The 20,494-nt window shown below is 33.6% G+C and overlaps 1 protein-coding gene across 1 annotated transcript; it reads right to left on the reverse strand.

Moving 5' to 3' along the window:
* Nucleotides 1–1,008: 1,008 nt before the first annotated feature.
* Swip-1 (EF-hand domain-containing protein D2 homolog Swip-1) lies at nt 1,009–19,009 on the reverse strand. Its single transcript, XM_070297697.1, has 4 exons — nt 18,626–19,009; nt 6,889–7,036; nt 3,864–3,998; nt 1,009–3,402 (listed from the first exon to the last, which is right to left on the reverse strand). Exons 1-4 carry the CDS (start codon nt 18,793–18,795, stop codon nt 3,268–3,270), a joined length of 588 nt encoding a protein of 195 aa, XP_070153798.1. The 5' UTR covers nt 18,796–19,009; the 3' UTR covers nt 1,009–3,267.
* Nucleotides 19,010–20,494: the final 1,485 nt, after the last annotated feature.

Genomic DNA, 20,494 nt, shown 5'->3' on the forward strand with positions numbered 1-20,494 from the left:
AAAATACAAATAACCAAATTGATAAAATAACAACACATATTTTTATTTTATTAAGAAAATTGATAAAGAAAAATTTATTTTATTATTATATATATAAAAATAATTTAATAATAACTATTATATCGCTGTATCCGTAGTATATAAAATAGAATGAAAAGATATCACGCGTATTAGCTAATAAAACATATTGATAAATTCATAAAATTTCGCTATATATTTCTTATTCACATTATATAGATGTAGCGTGGATACACACCAAACGGAGATTTTATTACCGGTAACCGGTAGCATTGAAAAATGATTGTGGCCATGTAGTTCCAAGCGGCTGTCAAATGAATATAGAGGCGCCACTGTACGGCAAGCCGTTCTCATCTTCTCTTTGCCTCTCTATGGAGTAGTACCAGAGAGAGAAGGCTTCTCTCTGGTAGTATATATATACACATATAAATAGTAATTAAGATATCTCTGAGTAAAAAAATTTAATTAAAAAGCAGCAAAACATGGTACGATAAAAAATGATAAATATTATATAAATACTTGTTTTTTGATTTAGATTATTTAGGAATTATCTATGCATTAATTCTTCACGATTAACTAATTTTTCGATTAGGTTTTTAAGAATTTTAAAATTGAAACAAAAGCTACAAAAAAGCTCCTACTTCATTCAAGCATAGAATTTCTTTTCCAAAAATTTATTTCGATAATATAGTTTTATCTAATTCTTTACGGCACATTACGTGAAATATTTGCACACAATTTATTTGTGCGCAAATAAAGAAAAATATTTTCCGACAATAAATGTCTGTTTATTATATGAAAAGAGAAAAAATGTCTGGAGTCTCAAAATAAAAAATGAGTAAACTCATGTAATGTTTGTTTAATAATTTCCTTCATTTTCGACTTTTCTTTAGTCGTCATTTATATCATCAACTATAATAACATAGTGCAGTTTTCAATATGCAATTTTAACTTATCGGAAATTAGTTTAATCAAATCCGTAGAAATAAGTGACGCAATAAAGTAAGTTTATTTACAATCTATAGCTTACACACACTTTTTACAATAAAAGGTTCGAGGCTTTCTAATATTATTATATGTACAGATAAATGTCGCCAAAAATGATATTGTATCATAAAAACATATTACAATATACTGTCAAGACCATAAAAATATCTGCACAATATTATTATTACAAAGTATAATGTTCATCGAAATAAAGAAATAAGAATTTTGGCGAATTTTTAAAAGATCTTCTATTATTCCTATTATTTAAACATTACACTTTTCAGTGAAATATAAATTGGCGCAATTATAATAAATCTGCTGTTCATTAAATTTTTGTAATTATATCTACATGTAATTTTTATTAATGTCAATTTAATATTAAACAAACATGTTTCTCTGGCTTGGTATACAACATTCACGCAGACAGATATACAACCATACATATTTCTTTTTATATTCTATATACATATTTTCATATATGTTATTTAATATGTGTCACAAAGAATATTATTTAAAAAAGAAAATATAAATAAGAGGCCATTGCGCGTAATAAAAATTTAAGTACAAGCGCGCGCCTAGACAAATCTTACGTTAATCGAAAACTCGAAAGTCTTTAAGGCCATTTTCTTGAATAATCTTCAATATCGATTTTTATGTATGTCTTATATTGTCTTTAACGTTAACATTTCATTCAATAAGAATCAAAATTTAATCTCGTCTTCTTATAATAATCTTTTAACATTCGCGATAAAAAGTCATTCAATATTTATTAATACTTTTAAAATTTATTGAAATTTTCTTTCTACTTGCATTCACATTTGCATGTATATTAAATGTTTTATGTAATTATTAATTAATCTTTTTCTCTCTACATCTTTGCTTAGCACCATTCGTTATTTTATAACAATACTATGATTATTATCGTGAAAACTGCTATATAAAAAAGTAAGTAAAAATAGTTTGCACATTATCTGTGATTTGCAAATCTTTATCGTAAAATAATAACTCTAACAGAGTTTATATGTCTATAGGATAGATATGTGTGCAGAATGATAGATATCAATAGTTTTCCAAAACTTTGATTTCTATCAACAGAATTGACATCAATATATACGATTATATGAACGTCATTAAATACTCTTAACAATAATATTAGGTGTACAAATAAGTTTCCGCCGTTTTTTATCAAAAATTGGGCATTTATTGTGAAAGAACGGAACTTAATGTTTTGAGTCACTCCCAATGTAAGTGCAAGTTCTTCTTGCGTTTGGCACGAATCTTGATCCAATAATGCTTCCAATTCCGCGTCTTCATACACTTTCGGCTTTCCGCTACGTTCTTTGTCTTCGATGTCAAATTCACCGTTCTTAAACTTTTGAAACCACTCACGACAACTTCTCTCACTTAAGGCAGCCTCGCCATATGCTTCTACAAGCAATCGATACGCCTCAGCTGCAGATTTCTTCAAATTGAAGAAGTAAATCAAAAGTTTCCGCAAATGACGCTTATTCGGCTCAAAACTCGACATTTTCGCACACAAAAGAATATATTATACTGATAAAAAATCACTAATATTTTAAGGTTATGTTATTGACTGATGTCCAATCTTACGATAAGGACGCTTTACATCTGACAATTTTAACCATAACTTACTGGTGGCGCCAACTTTTGTCAAACGGCGGAAACTTATTTGTACACCTAATATATTTCGAATATAGTATTGTAAATGCTAAAGCGTCAAATTATTTAGTAGTGTAAATAATAAATATACAAAAATTGTGTGATGATTCAAAACAATTCATTGTTCCCGTTATTATCGTTCGTCTTGCTTTGAAGATACGGCTCTTTAACGTTTGTCACATTCAAAGCACAGTATCGCAAAAATACATCACACACACAGTCTTCAAATTAAACACGGAAAGCGTTAAATTTTGCTGAATTGAGATTTTGATATCGTTTGACATGCGGAAATGATTCGTTTATTTGCGAAATTAGAGACGCTTGACATAAAATCGTTTTCCGCGCGTTAAATAGCACCGGAGATTACATCACTCATTTTGAATTCGTCTAATAACAGATCGCGATAAATTCGCAATTTCACGTTGCTTTTTGAAGCGCATTTAAATGGTTTGTATAGCCGTTCGTTGACGACATTGATATCAAGCATAATCGGAAATAAATCTAAACAATCTAAGGCAATCGATTTTTGCATTCTAACGACAAGTCTGCTACTTTCGCTCTGTTATAATTTTCTTCTTTTGATTATTTGCCGAAGATGGCGGCTTTTTGCCGGAACTGCTCTCGCCTCGCCGCTTTTTCCTCCTCTTCTCGTTTTCGCTCCTCTTGCTCCATGCGAATCTCATCTTCGAACTTTGAAGCCTTTCGTAACTGCTCGATCTGCGAAAAAGGAAGCGTTAATTCGAGCGCATGCAAAGTGCAACTCGGGTTACGCTTTCACGCATGCATCTTTTCAATGCGAGCGACACGCTGAAGTAACTATCTGGGCCTGGTCCCATGTGTCATGTACAATACAATCACATACGTGAATGGGAAATGCGTTTGTTGCGTTCGCAACAACGAGACAAGATTTACATCTCTTTGTATTAGTAAATTGCAACATTAGTAAATGATAATTTTTTGCAATATGATAAAAAATGTTACATAATTTATATTAAATATGTAATAAAAACACAATAATTATAAATAAGTATATAAGCAACAAATATTCAAAGAAAGCAGATTTTAAGGTCTGAACATCTATTAAATATAAAAGCTATTGAATTAGAAATTTGCTTAGATATATATATATATATATATATATATATATATATATATATATATTTAAAAAGAAAATATACTTTAGCTTCGAAGAAGTTTTTAGCTCCGGTAACACCAACTTCATCAACGTCCACTTCAGTGAGTCTGGCCAGCTGGCACAATCCGGAATCCTGTTCCAACTCACCGGCACGCGCCTTACGATAGATCAGTAAAAACTGCAACAAGAAATATAATCATACATTGTAAAGACATGAATCAAAGTTATGATACAAGTTGTGATAAAATATTTTAAAAAAGGTTAGATTTAAAAAGTCTTAAAGTCTTTTTAAAAAAGGTTAGAAATTATTTAATTTTTTAATCGTCAATCTCGAAAATACAATTATAATTCGATTCAAGTCCATTACTATTCTCGAGATATATATTTTGTATTTAAATATATAATATAAACCTTTTATCTCACGATTATAACAATAATAAATAAAGTAATCGAGTCCCGATCGAATAGCTCTATTTAATTAAAATATTCTTCGTCGATGGCGCTTTAAGCAGGAAATAAAAAGTGAAAGGTGAAACGCAGAAAAATAATCCGTTAAAAAAGCTCATATGATCGAAGAAATTTTAAAACGCAACGTTTAATGAATGTAAGACGCGACGAAGAGAAGGGGGATACGTTTCGCGAGCGTTTTACGGTAATTCATAACGCGATGAGTAAGAGGAAGGTGAGTAAGCTTGGCAAACTACTCGACTATCGCGCAATGAATCACAGTCGACGAGCGGATCGACGAATCGCTCGTGCTCGCATCACGTATGCGGATCGATTCGCATGCGGCGAGCTTTGTTTGCGAAATACGGTATATCACGACCGTCTTGTCTTTGCGTGCGTGCATCTCGTATTATAAGTCGAGACACTCTCCTTGAAATGGTACGTGATACTCGTACGTCACGGTCTTTTTTTTTTTTCCGCAGCTTTTACACGTATTTATAGCGAGGTGCGCGCGGATTGCGTTAAGAGCGAAAGTTTCAGTTTCGCACGCTCCGGAATCTCGCGGACGCGTTGCATCGATTCAGCATAATTGATCCGTTGCCAGGCTAGCGATTGCAATGTTAATCTCCTCCTCGATAATTTCACGTTTACACTTGATTGTTTGTAGAGGATTGAAATTAGAAATTCGGTTCATTTTCGCACGATACTAATAGTTACTTTATATAATTATATACTGGGTGGCCCATTTTAATCCATCCAGTCGAATATCTCAAAAACCAAGCCCGGAAGAGAAAAATGTTTCAGACAAAAGTTGTTTGGTTTCGAGGGGGCCATAAGATGGTGGACAATGATTTGACCTTGGAAAATCATTTGAAGGTCATGTGAAGGTCAACTTTAAAATCTTAAATGAAAATCCCCATTTTTTATTTAGTATTCTTGTAGCTGACCTCGAGAGCTTTTCAAAACACTATAATAAAGTATTCTTTTATTAAATACTTTTTGAGTTATTTTATATTTTAATCTAACATATTTTGATATAAAAAATTAAATATCTCGTAAAATATTTAGTTTTCGATAATCTTACCGTAATACTTCTATGTACAGAATAATGAGACAAATCAATTAGTATATATATATATAAAAAAAAAATGTTTTTAAGAAAATTATTTATAATGTATTTTTTAAAACAATTATTTGTTTTTTTTTGGCACTAATTAATTTGTCTTTTTATTCTGTACATAGAAGTATTACGGTAAAATTATCGAAAACTGAATATTTTACGAAATATTTTACTTTTTATATCAAAATATGTTAGATTAAAATATAAAATAACTCAAAAAGTACTTAATGAGAAAATACTTTATTATAATGTTTTGGAAAGCTCTCGAGGTCAGCTACAAGAATACTAAATAAAAAATGGGGGTTTCCGTTTAAGATTTTAAAGTTGACCTTCACATGACCTTCATTAAAAATTAAATATACAATCCTTTTTATGTGATTTAACTCTTAATTTTTCGAGATTACAATTATCGTCTGCTTCTAACGGAAGAATTTTAATTTCGCACATCTTTTTATAGCCGGCAGTTTTGTTTGGCAGTTGTTAAAATACTCCATCGTGTAGGGCAACCGAAATAGAACGTGCCCTCTCTAACGCACGGCTATGCCTGGAGAATAAACACGATCATTGAATACTCGGTGTATATATAAATGAGTGAGTTTAAACATTGCATGGGGTCTACTATTTATATAACGTGTATACGCGTTTGGTACAAATAAATCTGCGAGTTTGATCGAAATTATATCATTTAATACTCTATAATGAAAAAAAAGAATAAAAATAGGGATATAAAATTGACAAAAATGTTAATTCGTTAAATAAAAATTTAGGATCTTATCTTTCCAATATTTTCTGTAATAAATAATAATATAGATTTTCAAAGCAAAGATTTTCTGAGGGATAAAATAAATTTTTCACGAAAATTGGCAAATGCTATTGGAAATAGAACGTATCTCCTATCAATTGTTACTCTTCCTGGAATATCATACGTAGCGCACGTGTTTTTTGATGGTTAACATAAGAGGAAAGCTATTTCGGTTCGATATTTTTAACGACCGCAAACGTAGTTGCGAGAAACACCCTAATGTTGATCAGGGTGATCATAGAGACTACGGCTTATGTTTATATCGACCACATTCAAAGCCGACAGCACAAAGTGTGCTAACCAATGCGGAACATTTCCAAACCATCTGTCTAACAATAATGGAATTGAAGAGTCTCTAATAAATAATGTATGATAATTTTTTAATAATTCGCATAAAAGGTAATAGATATTTATTATATATCAACTTATTTGACCTGTTGAAATATAATTATTGCGAAGTAAAATAAGAAATGAAATAATTTTATTCTTTACGTTAAAATAAAATAAAAATATTATTACAATTAAATAAATAAATAGTATTAAATAAATATGCTAACTATTTTTTATAAATATTTTTTCTATTTCTCAAAACAAAAAAATAATTTCTTTAATCACCGTATTCGATAGTTTATTTATCATATACTGTTCATTAGTCCGGGATAATAGCTATTTCTCAGAGATTCGTAAAAATAAACCAACCTCACGGAAAGATATACGACCGTCGCCATCCTCGTCGACCTCCTGGATCATCGCTTTGAGTCCGAGATGCGTTTGCGGTGCACCCAAAACTTCCATCATTCGTTTTAATTCGGAGAGATCGAGGTAGCCGTCGTGCCCATCGTCGAATCTGCAACAATTATCGACGATTAGAATAAAAATATTTACAAATCGAAAATTTTATTACATAGTTTTTCATCTCAAGTATTTTAGTTCGTTCCATAGGTTTTCGAGTAATCGTCGATAATGGCGAGAGAACAGTTTTCGGTACATTTAAAATTGTTTATATAAACTGGTTTATTTTAAAACCTATGAAGCGAACTACAATCATTTTCATCTCATTTGAAAGATAATTTAATATCGAATAACAAGTTAATAAACGTGGGTCGAAAAATGCTTCCTTAAAAAGTTAGCTCTCAAAATCCTCCGAAGTCACACAGGTTATTTTTTACATTTTTACAAATATCAGGGAAAGTATGTGCGTCTTTTAACAAAAAAGGTATCGAAACAAAAGTTGTAGAGAATTATAAATTATCTTTCAAATGAGATCAAAGTTATCGGGTCGAACGGAAAGTTCGTGCCATTTTTTTCCGTCTTCATCTCTTAGAAGAAAACGGAACGAACTTTCCGTTCAACCCAATATTTAATGAAATGGTGTAACTAATAAAACAAAAGTATTTTGGTTCTAAAATTAAAGTGCGGAAAAGGAATATTTTATTCCTTATTCACACCGTCGAAGCAATTTTATTCCAACAGAATATTTTTTTAATTTTAAATTCCGGGCATAGCGTTGTCAAAATTGTTGATAGTGAAACTATATCGATCGATCATCGACAATGCGATAAGATACTTAATGCGGTTAAAGCTTAATCTATTCTGCTGACTGTTGAATTTTATTACCGACCTCCTTTCTTTACATAAAGTAGAGTGCATTTTTAAGCGATTGACCCGTCAATAAATCATCATTTGAATAAATCATCGCGATGACGCTGGTCAATGAGATGCCCAGCTAAACGTGTCGTACATATTGTAGTTTGTCGCCTCCAGTTAATCGCGATACCGCGTGCAATCTAATCACTAGTCGTTAATAGGAGGAAGAAAAGAATTCGGGACACTGTCATTACTGACGAACGAGGCGCGATTATTAAACAAATTCGCTGGAAAACTCGGTAGAGAGGTTGTTTTAATCTAGTCGCTCCAGAAATAGAGCCTTCCTCTATTTCGTGAAACTCAAGAAACTGTTACGATGAGATAGAAAATGGCACAAACGTCTCTTAACAAAATTCATTGCGTTGTTGTCAATTCAATGATTTCATAAAATAAACAGTGAAAACGTCCACCGTGATATTGATTAAGTTAAATGAAAATAATACGGTCATACAATAATTGATAAAATTGAATTATTAAATTAAAATTTTAATAATGAAATATGTTAAACTCTTGTGTCTAAGATGGACTGTAAGAAATTTAGATATAAGAAAATTTAGCAAAGTAATGCTAATTGATGCATTTAATATTAATTTTCCATAAGATTCCAAATGTATTTTAGTCTCTGCGACGATTTTTTATTCTAAGTCTTTTCGTATGAGACTATGTATCATAAAAATTTATGTCTTTGTTTTTTTTTTTTTATATAAAGAATCTAGAAAATGCAATCTAAAAAAAGAAATTAATTTATTACAAGCAACGATTTTAATTGGAGAAGGTGATTATAGATTTTGGTGATTATAGATAGGTTAGGAAAGGATCAGCTGTTGGATGACAATTGTATTCTTCCCCAAGTAATAATCGAGACTGTCTTAACTCGATCGTCATTAACATTCGCGACTTTCTTCACATTTATTACGAAGCCAATGCGTCTCGTGGTGGCCGCAATGTACAAGGTAGAACATTTTAATAACTAGAACGTCTCTCTCGTAGAAAGCGCCCGAAAATAGGTTGAGCAAGATATTTATCTGTAGAAAAAAATTGCATCTTCTATTCTCTGAAACTTCGATCTGGCAGATTTAATCGACTGTAAAATTTAGTTCATCGATCTATTTCGAATTTTCGTAAAAACTTTGGGTCCAGAATAATACCGCGTTGCAATGAGAGCATCGTTGTTCGAATTTTATTACACGTTGTATCGCCGTCGTCGTAAATGCAAAAAGCGGAAATGATTTATTCCGATGGTACTTATGACGTCGTGCAATCATCGAAAATAACTGCCTAACCGCTTGACATTATTAATTTCGCTCTCTTGCTGCGCGTGGAAAAATGTAGGCGTACGTGAGCTAAAGGTTAGCTGGATCGCGTTCACGCCTGTGTTAGAAACAATGAGCCACGCAATTTTATATGCACAATTCTCGTGGAAAGCACCCCACCGTCAAACACTCGATCGTATGTACCATGGGACGAAATAAATCTGATAAAAATTATCAAATTAATAGACATATGACATGGATTGCGACATTATATTTACATTTAGCATTATTAGGGATAACTATTAAAATATTTTAGCCTCCAGCGCATGGAATTTATTCAGAATTATATTTTATTATTAATTTAATTACATTATTATTTAAATATTTATTGTTCAACGATAATAAATATAGAATATTTAACATTTTTTAAATAGATTGAATTGTAAAAAGATTACTTTGTGTGTGCGAATTTCGTGGAATGTTTAAAGAACATAACTATTTCGCAAAACATTGATGAAAGAGCAATGGGGAAAGGGAGGGGGGAGGGGGCGTAAATAGATCCATGTCTATATCTCTGTATCAATCTCTGTATTTTTTAATTATCGGGGAATGCTTAACGCGCGAGAGTGAAAACGGAGGGAAAACGTGGGAATGATTGGGCGGTATTCAGATTCGCGAAATCTCTCGACAGGATATCATAACTTTGCTTCACCGGAAACTCGTATAATCGCTTTCCGCGTAAGGGATGGAAAGTACCAAGGCACGGGATGGAGCATGCTTTCCAATATGACGATGTGATCTCGAAATGGATAAAATTGTGTTCTGTGTTCGTTAGTCTGTTGTATGATATATCGAGATATCATTCAGATATCACGATCTTTACATGGACAATAAAAAACAAATAGATTTATTTCTATAGTTATAAATAACTAATTTTAATTAATTTGAAAAGGATATATTATAATTTTTGAAAATTGTAATTATATACGCGAAAAGAGAATACGTTATAACAGTGTAAACGCTGAATTGTGATCTGTGTTACGATATCGCGATATGATAAATCTATAGAGAACAATTATGTTATTAGATGTACAACTTTGCTTCCGCCGTTTTTTTTTCCCGAAATTCGAGGCTTTATTGTAAAAAACTGGTTATACATTTATGATTCAAAGTATTGTCCATCGTGCCAATTCTTTTTGACTTTGACTCGAGTCTTCATTAAGTAATGCCTCCAATTCTGCATCTTCGAAAACCTTCTCTCTTCCACCGCTATGCCGGTCTTCGACGTGAAAATCACCGTTCTTGAAGCGTTGAAACCACTCACGACACTACTTCTTTCGCTAATAGCGGCTTCAGCATAACTATTTGAGAGCATTCGATGAGCCTCAGCCGCAGATTTCTTCATATTGAAGCAGAAAATTAAAACCTCCCGCGAATGACGAGAATTTGGCTCGTAAACTGACATTTTCAATCGAGAATAACTTTATGATGCAGACACAAATCGACTAATGTTTCTATGGGGTTATGTTGACAGATGCCCAAGTTTATCGCACGACGTCTATGATCTATTTATTTCGACCCACTACTTACCGCTAAAGCCATCTATAGGAAAACGGCGGAAGCAAAGTTGTACACCTAATATATCAGCATAGTTCCAAACGGAAAAATAAGATATAGTCGAGAAGCTTTAGAGAATATAAATATCAAAGTTCAAGTTTCATTCATGCGCAGTTGGATCGATGATCGTTCGTCATATCTCGCCATAGCTCGTCATAATTTTGTCTGCCTGAATATACGTATACTTTTGTCATAATCTTAATTAAACAAGAGACTGAAAAATCGCCATTCCGCCGTCATTTTCGATTCAAGATCGTTAAAGTGCAGGAGAGCGGAACGTTAAAGGGAATTGCTTCCGCATTAGTTAATTACGTTACTGCGAGGCACCGGAAATTGAAGCGGTGTAGGCGGAAGATACCTGGACGGTAAATCCTTTCAATCAGGAAGAATTGCTCCACTGAAAGGATCAATATTTGCTGGATCTCGTTATATTTAACAATCAAACGCAACAGCAAGAATCTTTTGTGTTCTTTAGTCCTCCGAATATTTCTATATCTGCCAAGAGAATCTACTTACCGCTAAAGCTATCTATAGGAAAACGGCGGAAGCAAAGTTGTACACCTAATATTTTTCTGTAGATATTCATCTGCAAGATATCAACAAGTGATATTTATAATTTCTCCCCTCTCTTTTTTTGTTTCTTTCTTTCTCCTTCAAAGTTGAGAGAAATTTCACGGAGAAAGAGGGGAGAATGCCGAAGGTGAAGGTCCATATACTTATAAGCACGGTTAAGCAAAGTGATCAATAAGAATGATTAGACGCAAAAAGATAAAAGCGATAGATACGTAGATGAAATATGTTCTATTAAAATCAGCACTTTTATCAAACAACAATGTTCATTTCCTATTTTAATCAATAAATTCTTTTCGATAATCTAAAACAAATTATCTGCTGATTACACAATGTCTCAAATCAATACTACAATAATAATAAATAACGATTCATTGTGAACATATTCTTATAAAAATAAGATTTAAATATTGTGTGTTGCTTTATCATTAAATATTTAAATGAAAATTGAATGTATATTATGTATTTTTATTTCCGATTCTGTGAATATTTCCATTTTTATATTGTTTTACGAATGATTCGATATCTGATTGATCATTGCAATCACGTTGCTGGATCGTTGCGCCCGGCTTGTCGAAATCGCTTCTCGTCAGACAGTTTTAACTGATTGAGTAAAACGCTTCAATCAACGTGAATTGTGTTGAGGCGCCGATGCAATGCGAGTGTTAACGCATCGAATGTGTGGCATAGATTTGATTGACTTTATAAAAACATAATTAAAAATTGTATATATCGTGTGAAAATGTCATAGTAAACAAATATAAATTTATATTCATTGTTGAGATAAGAGTTCTCTTTTAATTTTATAAAGTTAAACGTGTCACTACTTTTTTTATCATTATGATCTTGTCAGGTTTAGTGAGTTACAGTTAAGAAAAAGTTTGTCTTTAAATAATTATTATTATTTGATGAAGAGAGACATGCACGTTATTCGTGATTTCTTTTTTACGAATATAAAATTTATTTTTGAAAAAATTTTATTTCCTCGCATAAATGGGAACAATGCGTTTCTTTCCATTTTATGCGATGCTTTTCTTTTCCTAATTGCTACAACATAATAGAGCAAGATACGCAATTAGATCGCGACGTAACGACGCCGATGCATTCCCAATCTCATTATCACTCAAATCGCGATCGTTCCGTTTCGGGTCGGCACGACAGTAAGCGTTTCGTTTTCGTTTCGTTTCTCCGCGATTCCTTTTTCAGGAGTAGCCCAGGAGAAAACCGGGTCAAGGTGACGCACGGTGATCCCGATTTATCCTTGTTTTCCAAGATCGATACGGCGGAGCTTGGTTCTTCGAGGAACAATGAAGAACGTCATTCCGACGAATTGGCGACGAGGACAAGGACGAGAACAAGGACGAGGATTTTTTTCCCGTATTGCGAGATTTATGATTCTCGACGTTCGTATGAGACTTTCTAAGAGATTTGAGGAAAAACAAATCTTTTTTTTTACGGGATTTTTATTGCAATAATATCGAATTGAAAATAATGACGAATTTAATGTAACGGAAGTAAAAAAATAATAGGATATTTTAATTAAAAATATATTTTTTATTAACTGTTCCTTTTCTAAAAATTGCAAACGATAAATGTTGATTTTATATGTAAAATAATATTGTCTCGATCGAGTAAGAAAAACTCAGATTAAATTGACCTAAATCTATTCTGAAAATTTGAAGATTTGTAACAATTGATTAACATGTCTTTTGTTAACTATCGCAAGTGTGACAAGTACTGTTTTCTATCGTGAAAGTATAAGTTATTGTCTTTTTCTTTTAAATAAAAAACAAAAACAAAAAATATCGCATTTTCTTTCTATTCTAAAAGTTTCCACATTTTAATAACTAATTGATATTTTTCCTTTACGAAGAATATAGGACTGACTTAATATGTGAAATTGTAAGAAAAAAAGTATATAATACAGTACAAATTAGAATTCTGCGAAGTTGAAAGAATCCCATCGCTCATTGTGAGCCGTGGAAGTGTTTCCTAAGCAGGGACAAATGACGTCTGTGTGAAATGTTATGTCTTTTCCCATCAATGAAACATTATTTAAAATGTCTATGTCGGTGCTGCTGATAGGAATACCGAGTACACCTTTCATCGTCGCCGAGTCAAGTCGGTAGAATAAATTCTTATACTGTTTATATATTCGGAACGCGCGATTTTTCTTCGAGAACAGCCACGAGAAATAACGGTTTGCGATGCCAATGCAACGAAAGCGTCTAAGAATATTTTTTTCCCTTTAGTACTTAAAAAATGAAAGAAAAAAAAATGGAAGAGGACTAAAATTAAAAATCTCTTAAAAATTTCTCAAAATATTTCCATTCGATTATTTCTTAACGCAAAGAAAATTTCCGATATGAAAATATTTCTTACCAAAACATATTTCTTACGAAAGCATTCTGGAAAAATATCAAATAATATTTCCTATTTTACATTGTATTATAATTATAATTTATATTATATTGTATGCGGAGATATCGATTCCAAGAGAATATATCTCGAATGTATATATGCATTTCCCTACTTTAGCAACGGAAGGGTTAAGGTCGTCGTCTCGCTGTGCACATATAAAGGTGAATCGATCACATCTCGCTACGGTATCATTGTAACAGGGAAAGTTAAGCACGCATTCAATCGAGCCGTAGAAACCTCGACTCTCGACCTCGCGCAAGTCACGGTGCACTTAGCGATAGGAATTTCTCGATAAATGAATGTATCTTTTCATAGAAATTTTTCTATCCTATCGAAATCGTATACTATTCGAAATTAATGATACACGCATACGTTTGAGCACGGTATTAAAAAATGCATACGATATACAGAAGTTAATTTCTGAAAAACAATAAATATTAGGTATACAACTTTGCTTCCGCCGTTTTCCTATAGATGGCTTCAGCGGTAAGTAGTGATCGAAATAAATAGATCATAGACGTCGTGCGATAAACTTGGGCGTCTGTCAACATAACCCCATAGAAACATTAGTCGATTTGTGTCTGCATCATAAAGTTATTCTCGATTGAAAATCATCAGTTTACGAGCCAAATTCTCGTCATTCGCGGGAGGTTTTAATTTTCTGCTTCAATATGAAGAAATCTGCGGCTGAGGCTCATCGAATGCTCTCAAATACTTATGGTGAAGCCGCTATTAGCGAAAGAACGTGTCGTGAATGGTTTCAACGCTTCAAGAACGGTGATTTTCACGTCGAAGACCGGCATAGCGGTGGAAGACAGAAGGTTTTCGAAGATGCAGAATTGGAGGCATTACTTAATGAAGACTCGAGTCAAAGTCAAACAGAATTGGCACGATCATTGGGAGTGGACAATACTTTGAATCATAAATGTATAACCAGTTTTTTACAATAAAGCCTCGAATTTCGGAAAAAAAACGGCGGAAGCAAAGTTGTACACCTAATATAATAAAAATTATTCAAAGAATTGATATCGATGTTATTTGTAGCAAATTAAATTTACTAAATTAATGGGATCAATACTATATTCGTGGCAATACAGGATGGAAAAGACAACCAGTTGACAATCGGGGACACCGGATGTTACGCTCACTTCCGAGCTCTTTAAATTACTTACGCGATTTAAGTGGTTAATTGATATGTGAATTTTCGGTCTACGATCTGACTGAAGGGTCAATCAGGGGCTCCGATTTCGGAGCCCCTCCAAAGTGCTTCCTGTGAATCTCCGTAGGAAATTTCTCGGGAGAATCCAATGGAGACATTTTCGACTGTGATCTGTGTCTGTTGTACAGGAAATGTCGAATAGATAACAGCCGCCAACCTACGTGAACGCATCCGAGTATTATCTCGCGTGTCACCGAATTAAAATCGCAGTGAGACGTTGTATATTTAGCCTCGTCCGCGATAGGCAAGCTCCGCCCGATGAATATATCGAGTTACTGATTAAAAGAATAATTAATTTTCTTCCTCTCTCGATTCTTATAAAGTGAACGAGAAGGGGAACACGTTCGTATCGCGGATCACCGATAAACTGTGCGCGGCAAAGGTATCGATAGCCGTGTTTTTGTTTCGTCTAACTGAAAAATACTATCTTTTACTGCGTACGAAGTAACAATTATTAAATTTAGTCGATATAAAAATTACAAGAATATTATGGAGAATTTTAATAAATGCACTTTAATAAGTAATATAATTATTCTTTAATACGTAATAATTATATCTTTACTTCGCACACAAGAGTAATATCACTTTGATACTTAAACATATTGCGACCCCCCTCCACCCTCCCCCCCCCCCGATCGAGGATCGACTTTTCCTCTCTGTTTAAATACCCGCGAGGTGAAAATCTCTTAATAACGGCACGAGAATTTCTCTGTCGCCCGCAGCGCGCACGTGCGTGCATCCTGCATGCGTGCTGCGATACGTCATCCGGAAGGATCGATGATTGTTGTTCGTTTATGTGTCCGCGCGTTTGTCCAAGAAGTTCGTCCTTGTCTCTTCGCCGCGAAACCGGTTACGTTTGTAACCTCGGGGTCTCTCGATAAATCGTAGAAATACGGCGACGTATTTTCTCTGAAATATCCGCGTCTCTCGTTTCGATATACACATCAGGCTCCAGATTAATATCTATAATGCTCGATCTCTTCGAGCAATGAATCAGAATCCCGTTTAAGCTATCTTGTGAAAATCATCATTTGATCTTCTTATTTAAAATTTTTTACGCATAATGTACTTTAAGGATTAATAAATTATTATGTTCTCTCCAATTTCTTATTTTCTTCATAAATTTTATTTTTATTAATTTAGTTCTTTTTTTTTTCCAGTCGTTTGTCCTCAAATTCTCTCTGAACTCTCGACGAAGAACGAATAACCTTCTTTGACATCTATTCAGCGATATACTGTCGATTATCTGTCTCGCTGGTTATAAAGCGTCCTAAAGATTTATTGACAGAAAACGCGAAGAGAGAGAGAGAGAGAGAGAGAGAGAGGAAAGACGTAATTTTCCGATGAAGGGGCGCCGAGAAAGGAGAAAATCGCAGAGACGTGGAGAATCGGCATGCTCCGTCATTACGAAACCGCAAACGTCGAGAGATTCGTGACGTGCATTTCTTCGAGAGAAGAAACGCAGGCAACGCGAAGAGGGCAGACGACCTCAGGGTCCCTGCAGGCCTCCTGCCGCGTCCCCCTCCCCCCACCCACCCCACCCCTCGTTCCCGGTATCTACGCCCTTTGTGTCTCGGAGTAGGTAGGTATTTCGGAGTCAACCTGGTAGCAGGTCTGACAACGCGGCCAGAGAAGAGGGTGGGTATCTTAGTGCTCAGGTACCTTCGCAGCTATTGCGAGGGCAAGGACGTACGCGAAAGGCGAAACATCCATATTTTAAAAATTATCCTTCGATGAAAAATGATGATTTTTTTTTTTTTTTAGAAGAGAGATACGTAAACTACACGTGGAGGTTATAATTAAATATCCGATTATTGCAAATAAATTATATTTTTGGTATCGATTATTTGGTTTTGCGATATGTGTGTGTGTAATTTTGCTGTAATATATACCTAAATGATTTTCATAGCTTCCGTAACAAAGTTTGTTATCATAAAAGACGGGCGCGATCGGACGATTAAATGGTGATGATAGCTCACTGCGGGATGTTGTCAGATTAACTAGGAAAAATCTCGCGTCACGTGAGAGGGATCTCCTATCTGCAAACGAGAATTTGCAAAGGAAAATATCGCATGCTTGACGCGCAATTGCACAAATTACCAAGGGGAAATTGAATCTAAAATCTTTCAAGCTCGATCGAGCTTGCTCGTACATAATAATTCAACTTTCTTTTATCCATAATATTTTTATTATCTGTTATAATATATGTAAATAGATATATCGTAGATATGATATGTCAGTATATTATGAACAAGAATGATTATAAGCAAATAGATATAGGGATTATGTTACAGAAAAATATAAGATAAAATATCATATCACTTTTTTAAATTGTGCACCATATTTACAAAAAAACACTCTTCTTAAAGATATTCTCTTTCCATGAGTCACCGAATGAATCGTTGAAAGAGATTGATAATGATCGTAATGTCGGCGATCACGTTGTAGAATAAGTTTGTTTACAATCACGCGAGTCTATTGATTCAAAAATGTTCGCCGTTAACGACGCGCGTTTCTGTCCCGGCGACGATAAACCTCGTGACATGAAAAAAAAATTATTTATCTCCATCTGATTACACATGCGTGTATATTCCAGGCTGACTCGTAAAAATAAGCAGCTAGACAGAATACGCTTATTAAGTTGATAACACTATATATAGTCTGAATATTTAACAGTCGCAGGTATATACGTTTAAGCGACTGTCTCTTTTGCTTCATATCAAAGAATATTCAAATTTTATTTCAATCAAGAGAAACCAAGAGAGAAAGTTTTTACCTAAACATTTTATAATGTATATAAAATGTATATATATATTAGGTGTACAACTTTGCTTTCGCCGTTTTTTTTTCCGAAATTCGAGGCTTTATTGTAAAAAACTGGTTATACATTTATGATTCACTCCCAATGATCGTGCCAATTCCTTTTGACTTTGACTCGAGTCTTCATTAAGTAATGCCTCCAATTCTGCATCTTCGAAAACCTTCTCTCTTCCACCGCTATGCCGGTCTTCGACGTGAAAATCACGTCGTTCTTGAAGCGCTGAAAGCACTCACGACACGTTCTTTCGCTAATAGCGGCTTCACCATAAGTATTTGAGAGCATTCGATGAGCCTCAGCCGCAGATTTCTTCATATTGAAGCAGAAAATTAAAACCTCCCGCGAATGACGAGAATTTGGCTCGTAAATTGACATTTTCAATCGAGAATAACTCTATGATGCAGACACAAATCGAATAATGTTTCTATGGGGTTATGTTGACAGATGCCCAAGTTTATAGCACGACGTCTATGATCTATTTATTTCGACCACTACTTACCGCTAAAGCCATCTATAGGAAAACGGCGGAAGCAAAGTTGTACACCTAATATATATAGAAAAATTTATATATATTTATGATAGAATATTTATAGAAGAATATATATTCTCTCCCTCTCTTTCTTTCTTTCTTTCTTTCTTTTTCTCTCTCTTATATATGTTTATGTAATAATACAGTATTTATTTTGCATTAATAATATTGTGATATAAAATATATATGTAATGATAAAAATATATTATACTTTAAGAAAATATCTTTTATCTGAAAAATTCCATTAATATTTCACAAATTCTATTATAAAATAATAAAACTAAACCTTGAGATGTTAAACGCGTTAGTGATGTTTTTCGATCGCAATGGCGCGTAACTAATGAATAAAAAAGAAATCTCACCTGTTGAAAGTCTGCTCGTATTGCTTGATCTCGCGGCGCGACAACTCATGGAACTCGGTGTAAACGTTTACGAACTTGTATTGCTTCTTCACCTCTTTACCCTCCTCGAGTTCGTCGTTGATCCTTTGCCGTCTGTTGAGCAGGTTGCTGAGTTCGGCGTCCGCTGGCATGATTCTCGATTTTTGATCGCCGATTTGAATGTCTTGAGAACAAGTTGCTGAGAATTCGCGTTCAATTTTTTCAAGCAGCTTATCGAAGACCTGGAACGCGGTTATCGCGAGTTAACGAGAAGGGATAAGAATTGTAAAGTGCGCTGGACGGGATATGAAGACGTACACCTTCGGAAAGACGTGATTCGCACGCCGCGGCGAGCCCGCATGTACTGACGCGGCGCAGAGCGTAGGAGCGACTAGTAGTCGCGCGAATAGGCAGTGCCGTAGCCATCTTGTCGGGGTCGTCGCGGCAAATATCTTTCCTTTAATTTAGTTCAATTTTCGCTTGGAGAATTAAAATAAATTACATTATTATGCTTTATATTATGCTTCTGAAAGCATCTCCGATACATTTATGCGTATCGTTTTGAAAATGAATTATTTCTACTTACAATTGTCAAACTATTTAACACGAGTTCGTGATTTTCGTCTTACTGTTAGACGTATGCGGTAAATTTCTTTGACACTTAACATCCTGGGAAAAAAATCTATATATAAATTATATATAAATATATAGAATTATATATAAAATTCGTTTACATATGTTTTCATTTTCTTCTGTGCTATATCTCTGTCACTATAAAAGAAACATAAGAAAATGTATTTTCTTTTCCGGCACATTACATGTATAAATTAGCGATAATAAAGCAGATAATTGCTATATAAAAATTATACTGTTTTTCTTTAAAGATTCTTTGGGGAAAAAAAATGTAACTATATGTATTATATTTTATGTTATTATTTTTCTATGTTTTTCTGACTGTGAAGGTTGCCATTTGTTTATGGCATGAGCTAGAAATAATGTATCGTGAAATTAAAAAATATGGGACAATTAATAAAATAATAAAATAGTGACGTAATAAAGTAAGAAAGCAAAATTTTTTTGCACGTTTCACGCTCTTGTATAACGACGTCATTCGATTGTTACAACATCTGACGCCAACGAGGGTTCAAAATCGATATAAACGGACGACTGGTATTCGTATCTATCCTCTTGTACTTCTCTTTCGTTGTCAAAAGCACGCCAACCGTGAAAATAATATATCATTTGCAGCTATATTATCACTATGCGTGCGGTTATATGGATCATGAATACAATAGCGGAAAATGACAGAGCGAGGACAACGAGAATGATACTGTTTTACGTAGACAGTGTTGAGTTTCCTAAAACAAAAATGCATTATAAATCAATATTGTATATTAAATACTAATATATTAATATATAAATATTTTGATGGATGTATATAAAGCTATAGTTAGTATAGTTTATTTTATGTACAAATAAAATATATATTTTTTCACGTGTGAGAAAGGAAATTAAAATAAAAAAATTACAAAGGTTTACAATTTTTATTACAGTCTTTCTTTTGTGATATATATTGTATATTCTAAATATTTTACCAACAGTCGGAAATTATGAATTCTTTCGTATAATTATCTTCAAACTGACATGCTAGCAAAGTGAAGCCTGAAAGCGGCTGTTCAGGCGTTTTTCGTAGGATGTCTACTAAACCTTATTTAGTATCGCCACCTGCGTAGTCTTAGAAGCTATGTAGAATTATGTATAGTAACAATCATTTTGTCGGTAAAAGTTTGTTTAATGTATGATCGTATTACAATCATAAATTAGAGACATGTCTCATATATAAATTTAATT

This window comes from Polyergus mexicanus, unplaced genomic scaffold (genome assembly GCF_030449975.1).
Source record: "Polyergus mexicanus isolate NDT 795.1 unplaced genomic scaffold, iyPolMexi1.0 SCAF_6, whole genome shotgun sequence".
Taxonomy (NCBI): Eukaryota; Metazoa; Arthropoda; class Insecta; order Hymenoptera; family Formicidae; genus Polyergus; species Polyergus mexicanus.

Coding starts and splice junctions, on each gene's coding strand:
- Swip-1 (XM_070297697.1), bottom strand. CDS start 18,795: ATGCCAGCGGACGCCGAACTCAGCAACCTGCTCAACAGACGGCAAAGG. Junction 3,999..6,888: donor GTCGTATATCTTTCCGTGAG/GTTGGTTTATTT, acceptor TTCTTGTTGCAG/TTTTTACTGATCTATCGTAA. Junction 3,403..3,863: donor AAAACTTCTTCGAAGCTAAA/GTATATTTTCTT, acceptor CCTTTTTCGCAG/ATCGAGCAGTTACGAAAGGC.